Source organism: Homarus americanus, unplaced genomic scaffold (assembly GCF_018991925.1).
Source record: "Homarus americanus isolate GMGI-L3 unplaced genomic scaffold, GMGI_Hamer_2.0 scaffold2539, whole genome shotgun sequence".
NCBI lineage: Eukaryota > Metazoa > Arthropoda > Malacostraca > Decapoda > Nephropidae > Homarus > Homarus americanus.
Window position 1 is genome coordinate 6,752,265 of NW_024725489.1, and position 21,802 is coordinate 6,774,066.

Below are 21,802 nucleotides of genomic sequence, written 5' to 3' on the forward strand. Positions count from 1 at the left end.
GGTTCGACACAGCACTGAGCTACATTGTGTTCACAGAAAAGGTTACGTATAAGAAATAAATTGTCAAAGCTTAATGTTCATAAGAGTTCTGGTCCTGACTTGGTGCATCCCAGACTGCTAAGAGAGTTGTGCAATGAGCTTGCTGAGCCCCTGAAGATCCTGTTCTGTAAATGCCTGGATGAGCAAAAGGTCCCTAGTGATTGGAAAATGGCTGATGTGAGTCCTATCTTCAAGAAGGACGATCGTCACTCCACGAATAACTATAGACCGGTGACCCTGACCAGCATAGTATGTAAAGTACTTGAAAGCATTACAGTGGTCCCTCGGTTAACGAGCACAATCCATTCCAGCAGGTTGCTCATTAACCGAAACCATTGTTTCAATGGGTTTTTGGGTAATTGGTTCCAGCTCACCGAAAATTGCCTAAATTCAACAAAAAAGGTAGAAAAGTACACTTACTTTGAGGTGTGTATGTAGAAGGCTCCTGGATGATGATGTTGATGATGATGGGAATTAGAATGGGGGTGGAGGAGAAGGAAGAAGAGAAGGCATTGGGGTGGAAGAGAAGTCACCCCATGGCGCCATTTCACCCATAAAATTTTAGCTCTCTTGGTGTAATTCAAGATTATTTTCTTTAAATCAACACTGCACTGCATTATTTATTGTCAATATGTAAAATATATTTCAAAATGACCAATAATTTGCTTGGAAACACAGAAAAAAAGCGTTTAGTTGAAGAGAGTCTCCAGCAAGATGTTACCTCCACTGAAAACAGAGAGAGAGACTAATGCATGTCTGGTGTGTTAACAGGCTGGATGGCACGCCAGAAATTAGTTTCTTTACCTTCAATTATGTTCAATAATTGTTAAAATGACTAAAAAAGTTAATATTAAACTTTTAAAATTATTGAATAGTATATACTTCTTGATATTCACTAAAATAGTAAGGAATTTAAGCCCGAAAACTGATTACTGTATTGGCGGACTAATACTACAGCTGGTGGACCGCCAAATGCAAGCGAAAACATGTTGAAGTTGGCTCGTAAAAAACTCGTTAATCGAGGGATTGCTCGTTAACCGAAGTTAAGAATCTTATGGAAGGTAAATCGTTAACTGAAATCTCGTTAACCGAGGGACCACTGTATATAGTAGAGCAGATAATGGAAAAATCGTGCAAATGGTGGTACAAGCATGAAATTTGGCATGATCATACCCTAGGGGCAGTGGCGGACTGGGTCAAAAATTTATACCGGGAAAACTCGTAAAAGGGCCCACTCAATACAGTAGCGGCAGGTCGGTGAGGCGACCCAGGAAATTTGAAATTACGCTAGCTGAAATTATGTCCGAATTACCGAAGGAACATTTCTTATAATTCTTAACTCATTCCACCCTAAGGCCAGACCCCAATTTAATCCCCAACCTTAAGAAAAAGGGATGTAACTCGTATTTACTTATGACATGCATTAATTAAAATCGTATTCTTGCATGCAAATATTTATCAATCATAATGAAACTGACACCAAAATAACGAGAAATAATTAAGCTTTAAAACAATATACAGTATAATGTTCATACTATATTAATTGATGAATTGCTAAAAAAAAAAAAAAAAAAAAAACACGGAAGAAATTAGATAAAAACGGGCTGATCTGACCATTCTAGATCTATATCTGAATCTGCATGTGAATCCACATTTTCTGCAGTCCCCACTTCACTAATATAACAGAAAAAACACTTCCACACACTGTAGATCTACATCCGATTCGTTTTCATCGTCAAAATTGAAATTATCAATAAGCGATCGAAGAAATTGAAATGTGCTACTTGTTTGAAATTCACGTTGGAAAACAGCTTTTGTTCAAATTAAGATAGAATGTAAATAAAAGTAGATATAAACATCCAGTCTTCGGTAAAAATAAACCGGAAATCTCACCGAGAAGGTCGTTCAGCGAGAGTTGAATCACTAGGCGATTGTAAACACATGGCGTAGTTTCAGGTCGCATTAGGGCGGATTGAGTTAATACACCTTTTTTCAATTGCAATTGAACAATGTTACTTTTGGTTTCAACATCTTCGAATGGAATCAACATTCTTACACTTGATTAATAACAATCTTTACTTTCCGTTCAACAATCATCCAAAACTTTTCAACAGTCGTTCAACACGTGACAATGTTTACTTGCTTTTAACAATCGTCTCATTCTTCATTGACAATTCACTAATACTTTCAACATTTTACAAAACTAAGTAACAATCTTTAAAACATTATAACTATGCAAAAAGTTTATGTTTTGGTGTTTTTCGTAGATCGAAAGACTAGTTGATCTAATTCGAACTTTTGAAGCAAGTAACGAATCACCGAGTCGAGATGGTGTACTACACACTCAGTATTTTCATTACGAGTGTGCAGCTTCTCCCGTATACAGTTCGTCACCGAGCCCCTCCAGCATGCCACGGAGGCACCGAATAACAAGTGCTACAGATCACGAGCGCATTATCGAGGCCTACAGAGCCGAACAAGATTTCCTCGTAGTTGCAGCAGCCCTTGGAGTTCACCGCACCACGGCATACTCCATTGTGCGAGTATACCAACGCGAAAACAGGGTTGAAGTGGCTCACGCAGGAGGCAGACACAAGATCATCGACAATGAAACTCTGGATCTAATAGTGATGCTGCTTGAAGTAAACCCTATGATGACCTTGAGAGAGATAAAGGAGGAGGTCATGGATATATTTCCTACAAAACCACATTTCAGTGAGGTAACGCTTTCGCGTTATTTGGAGGGGGAGCTGATATCACTGAAAATGTCCCGTGACTCCCCAGCAGAAAGAAATTCTCCCGCAGTAAAGGAGGCGAGACACGCGTACGCTACGTGGATGCTGGCGACGGGTCTACAGCAGCAACTAGTATACATTGATGAGACAGGTATGTAATTATGTAACCACTTATCAACTATCTGTAGTATGTACTACATAATTACTTAAGTAAACTGTATGTAACGAGTGAGTACTTAATATTGATCTCAGTTTGATGCATCATACAACTTTCCTTGTGTTAATGTTTAATTACATTACAGTATGACTACGTACACTGATGTTTCATTTCCAGGGTTCAATCTGTGGAACAAGAGGACATACGGCAGGGCAAGACGTGGGGAGCGTGTGCATCGAGCCGTTGGTGGACAGCGTGGCAGAAACACGACAGTGATTGCTGCGATAGCTGAACACTGTCGAATACTCTATCACGAAATTCACTATGGTTCAGTGACGAAGGAAGTATTCAGTGATTTCATCGCATCACTTGCAGCAATAAAATCAGAGACGCAAGATCCATACTTGTTCTAGACAACGCTCCAATTCACAACGGTATCGCAGCAGTCTATCCCGAGCTGAATTTTAAATTTCTCCCTCCATACTCTCCTTGCTTGAACCCCATAGAAAACTGTTTCTCTGTGTTTAAATCATACCTGAAGCAGTACCTCCACCGTGAAGCTCAGCGGTGCAACGCGGCCACGCCGGGCAAGAAGGAGTGACTCTCAATGCACTGAGGGAGAACATTTTGCAAGTTGGCGTGGAATTTGCACTGCCTAGTGTCACGGAACATGTTGTGTCGCAGTACTATAACCATGTCAACACCTACTTGGTTCAATGTATTGAGCGCCGAGACATCTTCAATTGATATACAGTAGGTCTACAGTAATAGAGTATAACCTACTGCCTTACCGTTTGTTCCACTTGAAACAATTCACAACAAAAACCTTCTATACACTCATGGGTTCTTTTTTACCTGACAGGTTACTATTCGTGAGGCAGAGGAGGAAGGCAAGTCAACGGGATGCTGATATGACACTCCTCTCCCCAATCCCACTACCCCTCCCACCCTCACCTACCTCCATCCCTACCTTACAGCCAGGCAGAAACAACCCACCAAGGTGTACGAGGCCTTTACTGTGAATTGCTTCGTGGAAGTATCATGACACCAATGTATTTAGCTATTAGTATAAGGCCCTTTTTTCTTTGTTTCTTTTTAAGCAATCGTATGTTTTATGTAGCTACTACATACTAAAGACTAAAGACATTACATAATTACATATGTTTATACCAGAATTCATTGTGTTGTTGATGTTTGTGTAAGTATACTCAAAAATTAAATATTCATGGCTGTTACTGATTTTAAAGATTGTTGAATAAATTCTTTTCAATGATGATTGTTTCAGTCGCATTGCTGAAAAGTTTGGTTGACTGTTGAAAGCAATCGGAGATATGTGGCTGTTGAAAGGTTTTGTAAATTGTCAAATCAAAATAACTGATTGTTAAATGGATTCGGAAAATAGTTGAAAGCAAATAGAAATTTGTCATTCCAAAATCTTGATTGTTAAAGGCAAGTGGTCAATTGTTCAATTGCAAATGAAAGAAGGTGTATCTCATAAACCTCATATCTCTTTTTTCCGTTATTTCCAAAGTGATGGACCATCACTTTGGGGCCCGCCGGGAAATTTCCCGGTATCCCGGTGGGCCAGTCCGCCACTGCCTAGGGGCTACTTGTCAAATCTGCCTGATTGGCCATTTGGAAATCCAAGATGGTGGCCATTTTTCAAGATGGCTGCCAAATTGACCTTCAAAAGTTGATTTTTTTTTATAGAAATTGATGTAGTTGGTCAATCTAAATGATCTTAGTGTCGATATGTATGTTTTCAGGCATGCTCAGATGATTTTTTTTCTATTTTTGATACTCTCAGATATATATTTATCTTATTTATGACTGGTTTTATGTACTGGTTTTATGTTTTTTCCAACTAAGTGAGGGTAGCATGCAGAGGGTCTCTTTATGTGAGGGAGTGATTGTCAGGCACTACCAGGGCACACTGGTGACATCACTGCTGTGCAACCCAGCATGGGGTTCAGTGTCAGCTAAGAAAAAGCATGTCATACTGCAACAGCTTAGTGTCCCAAATGCTGCTTAACCCACTAGCGTAGCTAGGGGGCGGGGGGGCGCCCTGGCAATTTTGGGGGGCGGCACTTTGGGTCTGCTCATCACCCATATCTGCAGCTACTGGAGACGTTAATCCATCCCTTTGTATCGGCGGCAAGTTAATCCTTGTCGTGTCTGACCTAACACCTGACCCACATCATCACGGCCACGTCATGAGCTACGTACACCCTTGCTATGCGCCCCCCCCCCACACACACAACCTGTAACCTGTTGAGGATTAAGGAAACAACTTCAAACAAGTACGCCAGTGAGCTCATGTGGTGTGGGTCAGGTGTTAGGTCAGACACGACGAGGATTAACTTGCCGCCGATACAAAGGGAAGAATTAACGTCTCCAGTAGCTGCAAAACCATGCAGTCTCGGGTCATATCAGTTCATGTACAGCCGACCAATCCACCAGTTACAAGCAATTCACTTCAGTTCTCCACAAGTCTCCATCGTGACAAGACGAGGGGAGGCTAGACGACTTTTAAGTTCTCTTGTGTTTTCGATCCAGTTATTTACTTCGTTGGAAGACATAATACTATAAGGTAAGAAATATTAAAGTATTGGTTAAAAAATATTGATGTGACTTTTGCTGCGGTACTGAGATTAAATATTAAGATTTTGTTTCACAGCATTGCGATTTTATACTAAGACACTATCCTCACTGGGGTACAGACAAAAGCCCTCGACAGCCACCCAGACAAAAAGCCCCTACTGACGGGGTGGCTTTGTCTGACAACAAGGCAAACTATTAATATATATATATATATATATATATATATATATATATATATATATATATATATATATATATATATATATATATATATATATATATATATATATATATATGTATTTTTTGTAGGGTCACTGGGGCAACTTTATACCATGCACACACTCTAGTTACGCCCACTTGCTTAACCAAATATATATATATATATATATATATATATATATATATATATATATATATATATATATATATATATATATATATATATATATATATATATATATATATATATATATATATATATATATATATATATATATATATATACATATATGTATATATATATTTTTTGTAAGTAAACCAAGGGTATTTGCACACCTAGTTACACGTTTACACTTGCTTTCAACCAATCAATAAATCGTTGTATAAATGCTACTTGGAATTGACAGGATGTGCCAGCATGGGAGAGCTTGAGCTGCCAGAACAACGGGGTTTTTAGTTATCTGACAGGTGTACAGATCGCACGGATCATTAATGACACTTACTGAACGATCGTATCAGTGTAGCAGCGTATGAACCCATGCTGTATCCTGATATATGCCTGGTCAGGCGGTGTGCGACAGACCTCGCCCCAAAGATCAAAAATATTAGACACAAAAACATACCTTGTCAACAGGATAAGAAGGAAGATCTTAAGTTCTGGCTACATCCACAAAAAGGAGATGACGGTTACAAGAGCTTGGCAAGGAATATCTTTATTTCATTCAATCAATGACTGCCAAACAAGCTTGACTGCAAGACTTGTTGAAGATGATGGGATAGAGGAGACTTGAGGAGAAACAAGGTACAGTATCATGAGAGTTGTAAACTTCGTTCAACAACATAAAGTTTAATAGAGCTCAGAAAGGCTTAACCTCTGCAGTTGCTAAGCAGAGAGAGCAGCAATAGCAAGATACTAATGAATGGTCAGAGGACCCCAAAGCAGTATCAAGAATGCTTTCTATGGAGTAAAGAAGCCGGAGATGACATAAGACATGAATGACAATGAAACTTAATAAAATGATGAAATGATCGTGCGAAGACATCTTTAGCGGCGGAAACCTTGCCAAACCAAGTGCAGGAGATGTTGTGGCACAATAACTGGAAGTATCACCCTCGCTGCCTGGCGCAGGTGTCTGCACAACCGAAAGAACACACCGAAATGTTTCAGAGCAAGAAGAAGGCAGAGCTTGAATCCCAGCCGCTGACGATACCCAACTGTTTTCTGAACTAGTCAGTCACTTAAGATCACCTGATGAAAGCTTTATGCAGGTACTGAACCACCCATTTTCTGGACTTGCTGACCCGTGGTCACACCCCTGCAGACAGAGACTTGAGCAGCTAGGTGTTGACCAGCCTACGTCTATGCTACTGACTGAAAGACCAGCTGCTTTTTTCACATCCCCAGCTGCAAGCTCATCACCAAGGAAGAGATATCCTACTGGCCTTGAGAAGGATGTTGGCTCAATCCTGGGCACAAGCAAGCAACACAGTGGACGCCGATCCATCTGGCTGCTGCTGCTGATGATATGACTGGAATATGCTTCAGCACAAGTCACACTTCAGCAGTACATTACCATGAAGGATGCATTGAAATTAGGTTGTCCCACCATCATTGCTTCACTCTGCAAGTAGCTGATCAAATATGGTGCAGATATCAAATCCTAAACTCCAGCATGGCGATCAAGTCTGGACCCAGGTGTCACAAGATCTTACAGTACACTGCTTACAATCAGGTAGGGAACACAAATCCACAGACACTTTAGACCATGAGACACCTTTTTACACTTCTATAAGCACTTGCATGTCTGTGTTTGCTAAGACAAGAAAGAGGCAAACACGACACAGTTGCACGAAAAATGGGTCAGCTTTCTCATAAGCATTGCAGTTCTACAACACATTGTCAGTTAGAGAAGCAGTTGTATACAGGCACGTGGAAGAGAGTGTGTGTCCAATCTTGAGGAAGCAGTTGTTCTGATGATTTCAGCAGGGACAACATTGACCAATAACCACTGTGACCACGTACAAACGTCCTTCCAAAGGACCAGGTGTGGTCCATCTTCAACATCCAAGCCCTGGAGCAGGCTGGTGAGACAAAGAGCCACCAGACTGCAAATGCAGACGATGGTCAAGAAAGTTCCTGGAAGCCCAGGAGTATTCACCAATGTCCTAATTGGCTTATATTCTGAAGAATCCTGAACTTCCCTTGTAGCACCTCAGTCATTGCCAGCACCTGAGCTGAATCCAATCAAGACCTTCCAAAGAAGAGTATGCTTATTGAAGAGGCCTTGCTCATTGAGGATGTGGCTGATGAAGCCTGCATCACGTCAGCAGCCTGATTATGCATATACTAGAACAGGAGTCAGCCATCTAGCGAGCATTACGCCCTGCTTCTGCTGGAGATCAGAAGTACTCTGTGCGTCCACATCAGCATGTCATGAAAAGGTTTAGATACAGTGGCTGAACCTAGTCAGATCCCAACATAGCTGCTGACCAGCCACTGTATGCCCTGGGCAAAACAAACTAAATGGCATTGGCCTGGAGTAAGTGGAGAAAAACAGGCATGTTATTATGTTCGGGGACTTCACAGAGATGGCTGCACTGAGATCACAGGAACGCTATTACAAGACAGGTAGGTTGACCAGTTCCCTTTATGAAGCAGGAGTGGCTTCATCTGGTACAGCAGAGTCTTTTTCATGGCCTGCATGGTGTAATTAAGACAAGACTAGCACATCAGCATGCTGCAGGCTAAACTGGACGAAGGAGTGCATACAGGATTATTGCACTGATGGGCCCAGAAAGGTCGAATCTGAGTTTTGAAGACTGTGTAAACAATCTGGAGGCTTGAGAGTTCACAGTCTAAATTCTGGAACCTTGTGCTGACATGCTGTCCTCATAAGGCAAATGCATAGGATTTAGTGGAGCCACTGGTAGATCAGGCAAGACTAAATTTCTTTTCCTGCAAGCAGAGACTATATGACCTGCCCACCAACCCAGCAAGCCCTCATGAACATGCAGTGGGCTGCCTACCAGGTTGGTATCATCTGGGGCCAGGCAACAATCTCCATCCAGAAACCAGCAGTCCCTGGGTTGAATTGGGGAGGATGCAGGCGAGGGTAGAGTACGTTGATTTACTTTTTCCAGACACCATTATTAAGGTTCTCACAGAAGACTGCAAATCATAGAGATGCAATATGTCGGACTTCCTCTGCATTGCGCACCTTGCAGCCGTATACGATGTACCGCCAGAGAATCCAAAAGTATAGGAGGTATTTTTAAAAGTATATTTTTTATGCTGCGCTATTTTATGATAAAAATGTTACAATGGGATTTAAACTATAAAAAATCATACATAATGATGCTCAAGATCACTCAGATTGACCAATCACATCAATGTCTATAAGAAAAATCAACTTTTGATGTGGCTATCGAATATGGCAGTGGGGTGGCTACAGAGGAAAGATCAGCTGTTCAATGGCCCATCACTTTTGTAGATTTTAGTAGGCAAACATAAAGAATTTCAGTTTCAATATTTGTGTGGCAACCTTTTTGCTAGGCAAATTTAGCTGAAATTTATCGAAAATCTAACCCAGCTGCATTAGCATTGCTAACTAAATAGTGAAAATACGCTGACTTCATTTTACAACAACCCAACTAACAATATTTTTTTTTCTGTTTCAGATTCTGATGCATTTATAAGTTGATAATATTTACAGGCTGCTTGTGCTGGGGACGAGAACCAAAATCCAGCCATCTCAGTCACTATCTTGGCTCTGGGAGAGAGCTCTAGTCGGAGTTGCATACATTGAGAGATGCTTGAGATACGGTAAGCAGAATTAAAATCAGTGAAAAGAAATCCAAAGAACTTACACAAACAAAAGAGATACAGTGATATGACCAAGGCTGCCTTTGGCACAGTACACTCTGGCTATGCTCGTCTGCCTCCAGTCATACTGAAGTCAGAAGAAGATTGCAGAGAGATCACAGGCCAAGTTGGGAAAAGGCAAGAGATATCTCTTGGGAGAGGAAAATAGTAGTTGATGACAGTTGTTGCCAACTGGACCAGTTATTTGACATAATGGCTTGCAAGTGCCCAATTGTTCTCTGTCCTGAGTTTGATGCATCGTGACTGTAAATCCCAGGCCCATCTCCTGTATTTGCAAGAGGAACTGAAGATTCTGTGATCGAACTGGCATTTGTCAAAGCATTGGTGAGAGAGAAGACGGCGAGATAGGGGCTCATGATGCAGTAGCCAAGATATCTTAGAGTCCAAGAGAACAGAGGCTGCCAACAGAGAGAGAGACAGAAGAGGAGTAGAGCAGCCGAGGTGAAAAGAGACTTGAGAAGGCCCAGGGTGAGGTAAAAGGGTCAGGTGATTGGAGCTCAAGCTGATTCAGAATCATGATCTCCTGTAAGGGCTAGATCCGCGAGGCTGACCAGGAGAATGGTGACTTTGTCCCTAACCCAGAAAAAGGGGTCAATGATCCCAAACCTTCCAGGTATAACATCTGAAATAGGAAAGATATCCTCGAAAGATAGCTCTGGCCAGCATGCGCCACCACACTGGTCTCAGAGAAATCTGGTAGAGATAGCAACAGCTCGCTCTGATTGGACGGGTGGTTTGATACCCACTGAGCAAGTTCACCTGTGATAGATCATACCAGTATGGAGAAAGCTCAGGAGAAACTTTGGTTAAAAATCTAGAAGAGGAGCTTGATAAGGATAAGAGAAAATGGAATCACTTGTTTGTCTTTGATGGGAGAAGGGATGACACTCAAAGTGTTCATGAAAGGATTTCACAAGTTGTTCCCTGCCATGTGGTGAAGGAGGAACACTACCTCCTGCTTTGCAGTGAACCAGGAGGGAAGTATTTGCATTTCACCTGGTGAGAAAGATGAGACGAGGAAACCAGCTGAGATAGTGCATAACATTGTGAACTGGCTCAGAGAGAGAACGTAGACCAGACCCCTGCAGGCCACTTTGAGGGGACAAATTCAACACGGCAACACAGGGTAAGGGCGGGGGTCATACAGATAGAGCGAAGATTGGGAGGAAGCTGGTCTGGATTATTGTAGACCCTCCACACCAACGAGTTGCCACTCAGAGACATCTGATCCAGGAGCTGGATGGCAAGACTCTTCAAATTCACAGATGGTCTGGTCCTCCCTGGCAAGATGGTTGAATTCCCTGCCACAGCAGTAGTATTAAATCCAGCTTTTGAAAAAATCACAGCTGGCCCTCCACTCGAGCTTGCACATACTGTCATTGACGACCTGACACTGGTTCAGCTGGTGGTTAGCATGATTTGCAGTGCCATCAAAACTGGGGTCATGCCGATAGACTTGCTTACCTGCAGATAGGTCCAGTCTCACATTCTAGGTGTAGCCTGCCAACGCAAGCCTTGTGTCTCTGCAGAATTTGGGCTCTGCTTATCATAAACTGAAGAACCAGCCACAACCTGAGACGGCTGTCCACCATCGGAGTCTACTGCTGTAAATTGGTTCAACACCAAGGTCAAGTCAAGCCTGGAAGGTCCCGAGGCATGCTCTTCAGCTGGAGCTCCTGAGGAGTCAGCTGGGCGAAGGTTGTTCAGACGGGAGCAGACTCCCAGTGAGATCTTTCCCTGGTATGCTCATCCCGAGGGTGGTGTTCTGCAGACACTCTCTGCAGTAAGGATGAGGAGGAGAGAAGAGCGGAAGACAAAAAGATCTGATATGAGACTTATGAGAGGAGTCTAAGCATGACTTAATCAGTTAAGATTTATTCTCAGGCTGTAAGACTGAAGCTGAATGAAAGCAAGACCCTCACTGATCTCATAGATCTGGATAACATCCAGGGCTGGGCAGTGAGCCCTCTTACCTGGGCAGCCTCAATACCTGTCAGAGCTTTCCTGAGCAACCCATGCATGTTCTGCCTGGCCTCGCACACCCAGAGTATAGAGCTGCCAGTACAGCAAGTGAGCGAGGCTAGCAGTCACGTAGGTACAGCCAGGAGGAAGGCTGAGCTGATCCGGAAAGCCCAGGGTGGTCAGCAGGAGGTGATGAGTAGAAACAGAAGCAAAGAAAAGACATGCTCGCGGTGTGCAGCAACACCGGGTCGTGAAAGTAGTAAAACCGGTTTAGAAGCTTGATGATTTGTTTCTAAATATTAATACGAATAATACAGTCGTAAGGATCTCTTTCGGTCTTCGTTTTACTATTCTGGATCATTTTCATCCTAATAAATTAACCTGATACATTTACTTTACTTTAAATAAGCTATTTAGTGGTGTTGGTAAAAGGGTGGGAATACTGAATAATCATAAGATTTCAAGTTAAAATTTACCTAGCAAAAAATAAAAACTTTTCAAATCTGAAGATATCACATGATTCTGCACATAGAACTACATCATTAATACCATGGGCCGATTTTTCAAACTCAAAAAATAAAAATTCGCCTCCGTATGACACACCCTAATATGGCAGCCATCTTGGATTTTCAAATGGCCAATTAGGCAGACTTGACTAGTAACCATTAGAGAATTACCATGCCAAATTTGGTGCTTGTATCACCATTTGCATGATTCTCTTGAAAAATTGCATTTAGCTGCCCCACCAATAAGAGATGCCATGATGGAACATCTGCTACAAAACAACCTTGTAAAGGATTGCCAACACTGTTTTATGCCAGGACACTCCTGTTTTACACAATTACTCAAGGTATTGGATGTTTGGACCCAAATTCTGGAACAGGGTGGCAATATTGACAGTATAAACCTAGATTTTGCCAAGGCTTTCGACAGAGTACCCCCATGAAAGGCTGAAATTAAACTGGAAGGGTACGGGATTTGGGGAAGTGTCGTTGTGTGGATCGGAGACTTTCTACATGATTGCAAGCAGTGTGTGGTTTTTAATGGCACGAAATCGTAATGTGTACCCTTGACAAGCGGGGTACCCCAGGGCAGTGTATTGGGCCCGCTGATGTTTGTTTGTTTCATAATAAAAGCCAGAAGCTGTACATTCCTCCATACAAATATTTGCGGATGATGCCAAGTTATTTTGGGAAATTAAGAACAAGCAGACTGTGAAAATACTCTGTGAGCTTCAAGAATGGTCGAAGAAATGGCTGCTAAGATTCAATGTCACGAAGTGTAAGAGGCTGCACCTGGGATGTACCAACAGTAAGGAGGTGTATCATATGTCCCAACAGGATGAAGAAGCTGCATTAATTGAAACTGAATGTGAAAAGAACCTGGGTGTGTATGTTGACAATGAACTGAAGTTCTCGGGCCATTGTGTGAAGGTGACCAATGCAACTAAATTATTAGGTCTTATAAGAAGAGTGAAGTGCTTCCCTGTCTGGAGTACTGCCACCCCGTCTGGTCCCCGAGATATGCTAGGGACTGTCAATTGGTTGAAAATGTCCGGAGGAGGGCCACCAGACTGGTTGCCGGCACTTCGGCACCTCAGCTACCCAGAGACATTAGAGTGCCTGCAATAGCTGAGGTGTATAAACATCTCAAAGGGCACTACTCAGTCAAGGGTTCTTACCTGGAGCTGGCAGATGCTCGCCCCACAAGGAGTCACAGCTCAAGGTTGAAGAAGCCGTAAGTCCAGGAAACTGTGAGAAGTAACTTTTTGGAGTGAAAACTCATGGAACAACCTGCCAGAGTGTTGTGAGAGCACCGAGTGTGAGCTGTTTCAATACCAGACTTGACTAACACTGTAGCAGGTTCAGATACATTCAGGAGCCAGTACATGCCCAGTACTTACCAACAGTGCATAACAAGAAACAAAACCGATCACCCAAGCAGCTAACGAGCAGATCAGTGGTGAAGAGGTTAAGAGTAAAAGTAAAAAGATGAGAGAAGTCAGAGGATCACCAAGTTCAAGTCAGTTTCAGTGACCTCTACCTTGGATACCAGAGAAGGTAATATTCTGGAACAAAGGCCTGGGTTAACCAGCAACTTTTAAAAATGTTCCTTTAGAAGACGACTTATTTTTACTTCAAGGTTTTCCAATTTTAGTAATTTTATTTTTCCGAAGGATGGTATAAATAAATTCGCTCTGTCCACCTGAGAACTTCGAGAAACATTTCCCAACAACCTTTTCATACCTTCCCTAACCAAACCCAACATAACCTAAAATAATGTACTGTACAGTACTGTACTGTACTTCCATCCAAGAATGAGTAGTTTTGGTCGAATCATCTTATCCACGATACATCATACGTATAATGTAGCAATCACTGTAAGTGTTCGTATGCATGGAACAGTCACTGGGAAGCTCTCACGTGTTTCTCTCTATGAAATGTCCCTGGATCATGTGAATCTTCTTGAGACCCAAATACAATGTGAGATTATTTACCTAAAAAAGATTAAATTTTATTGAGCAGTTAAACAATAAATCATGTATGCATGCTCACAATCAACTACAGTATACATGCTCACAATCAACTACAGTATACATGCTCACAATCAACTACAGTATACATGCTCACAATCAACTACAGTATACATGCTCACAATCAACTACAGTATACATGCTCACAATCAACTACAGTATACATGCTCACAATCAACTACAGTATACATGCTCACAATCAACTACAGTATACATGCTCACAATCAACTACAGTATACATGCTCACAATCAACTACAGTATACATGCTCACAATCAACTACAGTATACATGCTCACAATCAACTACAGTATACATGCTCACAATCAACTACAGTATACATGCTCACAATCAACTACAGTATACATGCTCACAATCAACTACAGTATACATGCTCACAATACAGTATACATGCTCACAATCAAACTACAGTATACATGCTCACAATCAACTACAGTATACATGCTCAATCAACTACAGTATACATGCTCACAATCAACTACAGTATACATGCTCACAATCAACTACAGTATACATGCTCACAATCAACTACAGTATACATACTCACAATCAACTACAGTATACATGCTCACAATCAACTACAGTATACATGCTCACAATCAACTACAGTATACATGCTCACAATCAACTACAGTATACATGCTCACAATCAACTACAGTATACATGCTCACAATCAACTACAGTACAGTGGTCCCTCAGTTAATGAACACAATTCGTTCCAGAAGGTCGTTCGTTAACCGAAACCATTGTTTCAATGGGATATTGAGTAATCGGTTCCAGCTAGCAGAAAAGTATATACAAAGTAAAGCCAGAATATAATTTACATTGCTGGAATTCTTATAAGATAGTGATTAATTTGAATATAAACAAGCTAAAATTTGCATTAGACATACAAATTTTAGATCTAATTTAAAAAATTTATTAGGGAGAGCAAAAATTTTATCTTTTGTGCAAAATATATGAAGTTTATATTCAAAATATTCCCTGTCTTGCAAGTATTTCAGCAATGCAAATTATATTATCTTAACTTTAGTCTGAGGTATTATTTATTTTTAAACCTGTAAACCTAGTCTTTTTACCCAAACATTTCTCAGGAAGGTGGGAGGTGGGGGGTAGGGAGGGAGGGGTGACAGTGACATGTTTGACAGTTGGCACCTGTGGTGTGAAGTGTTTAATTGTTAGTTTATTTTTTATCTTTTAGATTGAATTTTTGTTTTTTGCTTATAAAATTTAATAGAAGTGACTGTGGTGAATTTAATTTGCATTGCTGGAATTCTTATAAGATAGTGATTAGTTTGAATGTAAACATATTAGAGATCACTGAATTGGCTGAGTACCTCCTCAGCTTATCAGCTGATGTTCAAAACAAAATGTGATTTTCGTAAGGATTTCGTTAATCAATTTTTTTTTCGTTAACCGAATTGAAGATTCTTATGGGAGGTAATTCGTTAACCGAGGCGTTCGTTAACTGAGGGACCACTGTATACATACTCACAATCAACTACAGTATACGTACACACAATAAATTACCCTGTACAGTATACAGAGTGTTTTGGATATTTGTTTCATAACTCTGGGGTTGTATTCCTGTAACATACACAAGGATAAATGACTCCATGACCATAGTGTCATTATCCCATAGTTCTGGAGTTACACCACAAAATTGGGTAGGGGAGGACTGTAACAAGTCTATGGGGAGAAATATTTTCTTGAGGACACTTTGCCAGTTATGCTTGAGGATATGCCCATGAGGATACATCAACAACTGTGGTACATGCATGATGGTGCCCCAGAATTCTTAAAAGCTGGGTATCCTGACAGGTGGATAGGATCTGGCAGCCCTGTTCCATAGCCACCTTGATCAACTGACTTAAATCCTCTTGACATCTACAGTGGTCCCTCGGTTAACGAGCACAATCCGTTCTGGAAGGTTGCTCGTTAACCGAAACCATTGTTTCAATGGGTTTTTGGGTAATTGGTTCCAGCTCACCGAAAATTGCCTAAATTCAACAAAAAAGGTAGAAAAGTACACTTACTTTGAGGTGTGTATGTAGAAGGCTCCTGGATGATGGGAATTAGAATGAGGGTGGAGGAGAAGGGAGAAGAGAAGGAAGTGGAGGTGGAGGAGAAGCATTTTACTGCTTCTTGGAAGGTGAGTCACCTTCCATGAAAATGTCAGGAACCTCTGGACTGACAGATTCTCCACCAATAACACCATCTCTCCTTCATGAAGTGGAAGGCTGAGGGCTAGCATCTTGTTCCCGCTGCCTTTTACTAAAGAAACTGTCAATTTTTGTTTGTGGGGCATCTCTCCTCCTCATCATTAACTGATGTTTGAAGAAGGAGACCACTGTGTCCTCAACATGACACAAAGCTAGTTCAGACTTTTCCACATGTAGGTGCCTTAAAGCCAGTTTCCTGAACTTCTTTCAGTGGTGAACAACATCTTTCAACTCTGAGGTTGACATATGGTCATCACTTTCCGTTTCCTCCTCACCACTGTCAGCCTCTTAACATCTCATCCAGTTGCTCCAAGTTTTCAGGAGTAAGTTCCTGTTCATGAGACATCACAAGCTCTTCTACATCCTCCTCCTCCATTTCAAGGCCAAATGACTGACCAATGGACACAATCTCCTGGTGCAACTCTGTTTCATCCTGAAATCCCTCAAAATCATGGACTACTGATGGCCACAGTGCTTTTCATGAAGAATTGAGGGTTCTAGTGGAGACTTCTTGCCATGAAGACACAATCAATTTTACATCCTCCAGGATGTTAAACTGTGTCTTACAGAACTGTGCCAGTGTTAGTTCAGGATCAGTGGAAGTTGCCTGATGACACCTCCTGAAAATTTTCATGGACAGCTTCTTAAAGTTGCTGATCACATTCTGGTCCATTGGCTGTATGATTGATGTAGTGTTGGGAGGCAAAAACAACACTTTGACAAAGTCAAATTGAGACTCCAAAGTTCTGGCAAGTTGAGGGTCATGACCAGGGGCATTATCCATGAGGATTAGAGCCTTTAAAGGGAGTTTATTGGTGGTTAGGTAGCTCTTCACAGAAGGGCAAAACACCTCAACAGCCCATTCATTAAAGAGATGTCTTGTTACCCAGGCCTTACGGTTGGATTTCCAATAAACTCCAAGCCGTCCTCTTACCACTTTCTGTTGCTTGAACACCCTGGGGTGCTCAGAGTGGTAGACAAGCATAGGCTTCAGTCGGAAATCCCCTGAAGCATTGGCACCAAGCAATAGAGTGAGACGGTCTTTCATGGGTTTATGCCCAGGTAAAGAGGCTTCATCTCTGGTGATGAATGTTGTTTTGGGCATCTTTTTCCAGAACAGCCCAGTTTCGTCCACATTGAACACTTGCTGTGGAAGATAATTTTCTTCTTCCATCAGTTCTTTAAATTCCACTAAAAACTTTGTTGCCCCTTCCTTATCAGCACTGGCAGCCTCACCATGCCTAACACTAAATATGTCACTTCTTTTCTTAAATTTTTTAACGAGCCCTTGCTGGCCCTAAAATCTTCAAAGTCTGTGCCTGAAGAACCAGGTTGATTTACCTTTAAATGTTCGTATATTTCCCTGGCTCTTTCACAAATAAATTCAGTAGAAACTGAATCACCTTTCATCTGTTTTTCTCTAATCCAGATGAGAAGTAACCTCACTGTTTCTGCTATTAGGGATCTACCTTTGAACACTCTGGTAGACTTGTCTCTCACTTTCACTTCCTTGAATTTGTCTTTCTGTGCAAGAATTGTCGATACAGTTGATGTCGACATGCCATATTCTTTGCTTAGAACATTTGTTCTAATGCCTTCTCATGTTTTCTAATTATTTCCTGTTTCATCTGAATTGAAATCGCTTTTCTAGATTTCATGGGACCCATGCTGGATTCAAAAACAATTTCAACACGTGTTATTCTAAGTTCAATTGCTGTAAATAAAGAATATTTTCTTTAAATTAACACTGCACTGCTCTATATATCATCAATATGTAAAATAAATTTCAAAATGATAAATAATTTGACTGAAAACACAGAAAAAAAGCATTTATGTTGAAGTGAGTCTGAAGCAAGATGTTACCTCCACTGAAAAGACACAGAGACTGACTCCTGTTTGGTGTGTTGACACGCTGTTTGGCGCACATAAAACTAGTTTCCTGTACTTCAATTATGTTCAATAATTGTTAAAATGACTAAAAAATTTAATATTAAACTTTTAAAATGATTGAATAGTACAACCTTCTTGATATTTACTAAAATGGTAAGGAATTTAAACCCTAGAACCGATTACTGTATTGGCGGGCTAATACGACAACTGGTGTGCAAGCGAAAACATGATGAGGGCCGCTCGTAAGGAATTCGTTAATCGAGGGAATGCTCGTTAACCGAAGTTAAGAATCTTATGGAAGGTAATTCGGTAACCGAAATCTCGTTAACCGAGGGATCACTGTACTTGAAAAAAGTGAAATTGGGTCCCATGCATGACTGCCCATTAGGGACAGGACAGTGTGGATACAGCACACTGTATACTAAGCCTTCAGTACACAAGGAGGCAGCGTGGCCAGTACTGCACTCGACCGCCTTCACTTCCCCACGTTGTAAACTTAGGTACCCATTTACAGTTGGGTGAACTGGGAGGGCCTGAGAATCAAACCACCAACCCCAAGAACAAGAGGCGAGCGCTGTATCAGCTTGACTGCCTACTTGAGGGGTCATGTTAAATGCAAAGTGTATGCTACAGAGGTCTAGACTCAGGAAGAATTGAGGCGCTGAATGCAAGTCAGTGACAAGAGTATTCACAATACCCCTAGAATATTCAAATAAAGACAACAGTCACTTTTGCGACAGGTTAAAGCCTGCATTCAGAAAGAGAGCCGGAACTTTGAACATTTAATGTAAAATCTATACCCTGTATCAGATTACATATGATTGTAAATAAATTCTACAATGCTAGCAACACTGGCTATTTCATCTACACTCCAAAGTATAAATACATACCCACATTCATATCCAGTATACATACATACGTACTCACAATAAACTAATCATACTCAAACAATCAACTAAACACAGTCACAATAAACTAATCATACTCACACACTCAACTATACAGTACAATATATAATCACACTGTTGAAAAAGATGAATATTAGTTCTTTTAAATAAATGTAATTCTTACCTTCAGTTTGTGGTGATGATCAGGCTGGTTATGTTTATTGTCTTCTGATGAATGGCTGCCATTAACTATTTCTTCTTCTGTACAGTTGTTTTGTGTGTTCTCTTCCTCACTGTAATCATCATCATCATCATCTGGTGTATTGTCTTCTGATGAATGGCTGCCATTAACTATTTCTTCTTCTGTACAGTTGTTTTGTGTGTTCTCTTCCTCACTGTAATCATCATCATCATCATCTGTTGTATTGTCTTCTGATGAATGGCTGCCATTAACTATTTCTTCTTCTGTACAGTTGTTTTGTGTGTTCTCTTCCTCACTGTAATCATCATCATCATCATTTGGTGTATTGTCTTCTGATGAATGGCTGCCATTAACTATTTCTTCTTCTGTACAGTTGTTTTGTGTGTTCTCTTCCTCACTGTAATCATCATCATCATCATTTGGTGTATTGTCTTCTGATGAATGGCTGCCATTAACTATTTCTTCTTCTGTACAGTTGTTTTGTGTGTTCTCTTCCTCCCTGTAATCATCATCATCATCTGTTGTTAATTTCTTCGTGTTGTACACATCTTTACGTCGTCTGTTGTCCTCCAGATAACTAGAATTGGGGGCTGTTATTTTCTCCTTGTCATACACATCATTATGTGGTCTGTCTTGCTCCCTATAATTCTCATCATCTGCTATCTCTGTCATTCCATAGTCGTCACCAGTGCGTGTATCACACATTAAACCTTCGGCGTCTTTCATTTTCCGAAAGTAGTCATCGATCTTCATAGTAACATAAAGAGGTAGTGATGGTTCGATCCTCCTGCAGTAGGTCTTCGTGGGTATTTCCACCATCAGCTCATCATCCTTACAGTGAACATCATCCTGAAATATAATCCACATAAGAAGTACGACATCAAGGCGGAAAGTTGTCATCACACTCAGTACTAAAGCTACTTTGTGCACAGCTCGTATGGCCACAACAGTGAACTTATACTGTACAGTACACACAAGAAAGCTCGACAATGAAAGTCGTTACAAAGAACAAACCAACTGCTTGAATGGCTAATAAGTTGATGTGGTGAAATGATTAGATGTTGTCCTCAATCTCACAAAACTTTAGGCACATCAATTCATATACTGTACAAGTACTGTACAGTATACAAGGCTATCAGTAACACAGTCAGCCGAATGCCAAAATAAAAAAAAGGAGAAAAAGCAGTTAAAGTTTTTAAACTTTCAAACTGCCACATCTTTTGAACCATGTAGCTTAACACATCTTCATTTGTGCTTTGGCAGTTTCAGGAACGAAAATGAATGGCATTTTGGAAGAAAAAACATAACTGAATTTTTCTCCACTTGCATAAACCAAACCACACTATACAGTATAATCCTCAAACGAGTGACATAACCTTTCCACCATTAAAGATATTGTAATTATTTTTTGTGTGAGGGTAATTGTATGAATGTACAGTACTTTCATGTTGGGAAGGAGCAGCAACATAAAACAGTTCTTTTTTTCGGGGGATGGGGGTGCCGGAAGAGATGTGTTTACAAGGCACTAAGAGTGCCAGGCACTAAGAGTGCCAGGCACTTATAGAACGGGAGGAGTGCTGTGATTGGCCACCGAGGTATGGAGCGCAGTGTGTCATTGGCGATGTTTAAGCTATGTTAATTCTTACTTGGCACATGACACTTTCAACTATCTCAGGTAAGTAACGAAGACCTCACACCCGCCATATTAAGTGAATTTAGCTCAGCTGAACTTTGTTGAATATCAGCAAATTCCAAGGATGAAATAATGCAAAATTTTTGGAAAATTCTGAGAAACTTTTCCCAGTACCCGGAAAAATTCTGGGTATGAGGGATTTTTCCGGGTTTCAGAGTCATTTCGTTACCCGGAAATCTCTAATTCCCATGAAGTGCTCTGCTCCAATTGCTCCAGCTAGCGAGAATATCACTGTACCACTATTTATGAATGAATGGATATTGGTATTGTAATGACGGACTTGACTGGTGGATAAGTTTAGGTCACATAGATTGGCCATTTGGAGACATAGGTTACCACAGGGGTATAGGAAAGGAACACATTTCCACAACTGTATAAAAAAAATTATCGCACAAAGTCAATTGCAGTGACACTATTTACAAAATCACATTGAATGATTTGCCAATCTGAGAAAGAGCGTCCCTCACTGTAACAGAGAAGCTATCTTATAACTGATCAAGTTAAAGTCACAACCCTGAGCATGCACAGGAGTATCATGTGACATCATGATTTCTGCTGACTGCCAGGTTTAATTCATGGAAGTAAGAAGTAAACACGTGTATCCCTGTGGGGGTCCCCACAGAGACCCCATAGAAGAACCCCCACAGGACCCCATAGAGCAGGGGTGGCCAATCTTTTGTGTGATGTGATCTACTTTTTCCAGTCACCCTGACGCGATCTACCAGCCTAATATTCACCCAAAACACCCCCACCCCCCTC

General features: G+C 41.0%; 1 protein-coding gene across 1 annotated transcript; it reads right to left on the reverse strand.

The window, feature by feature from the left end:
* Positions 1–11,116: 11,116 nt before the first annotated feature.
* LOC121865121 (protein PFC0760c-like) lies at positions 11,117–21,233 on the reverse strand. The gene is made up of 4 exons (XM_042364448.1): positions 21,213–21,233; positions 19,333–20,199; positions 14,020–14,093; positions 11,117–11,273 (listed from the first exon to the last, which is right to left on the reverse strand). Exons 1-4 carry the CDS (start codon positions 21,231–21,233, stop codon positions 11,117–11,119), a joined length of 1,119 nt encoding a protein of 372 aa, XP_042220382.1.
* Between the last annotated feature and the right edge of the window lie 569 nt (positions 21,234–21,802).

Excerpts from the sequence above, each read along its gene's own strand:
- LOC121865121 (XM_042364448.1), bottom strand. The coding sequence starts at position 21,233 with ATGGGAATTAGAGATTTCCGG. Across the intron at positions 14,094-19,332 it reads ATCATCACCACAAACTGAAG|GTAAATAATCTCACATTGTA; the intron begins GTAAGAATTACA and ends AATCTTTTTTAG. Across the intron at positions 11,274-14,019 it reads CATTTCATAGAGAGAAACAC|GCTTGACTTGACCTTGGTGT; the intron begins GTGAGAGCTTCC and ends GGGACCTTCCAG.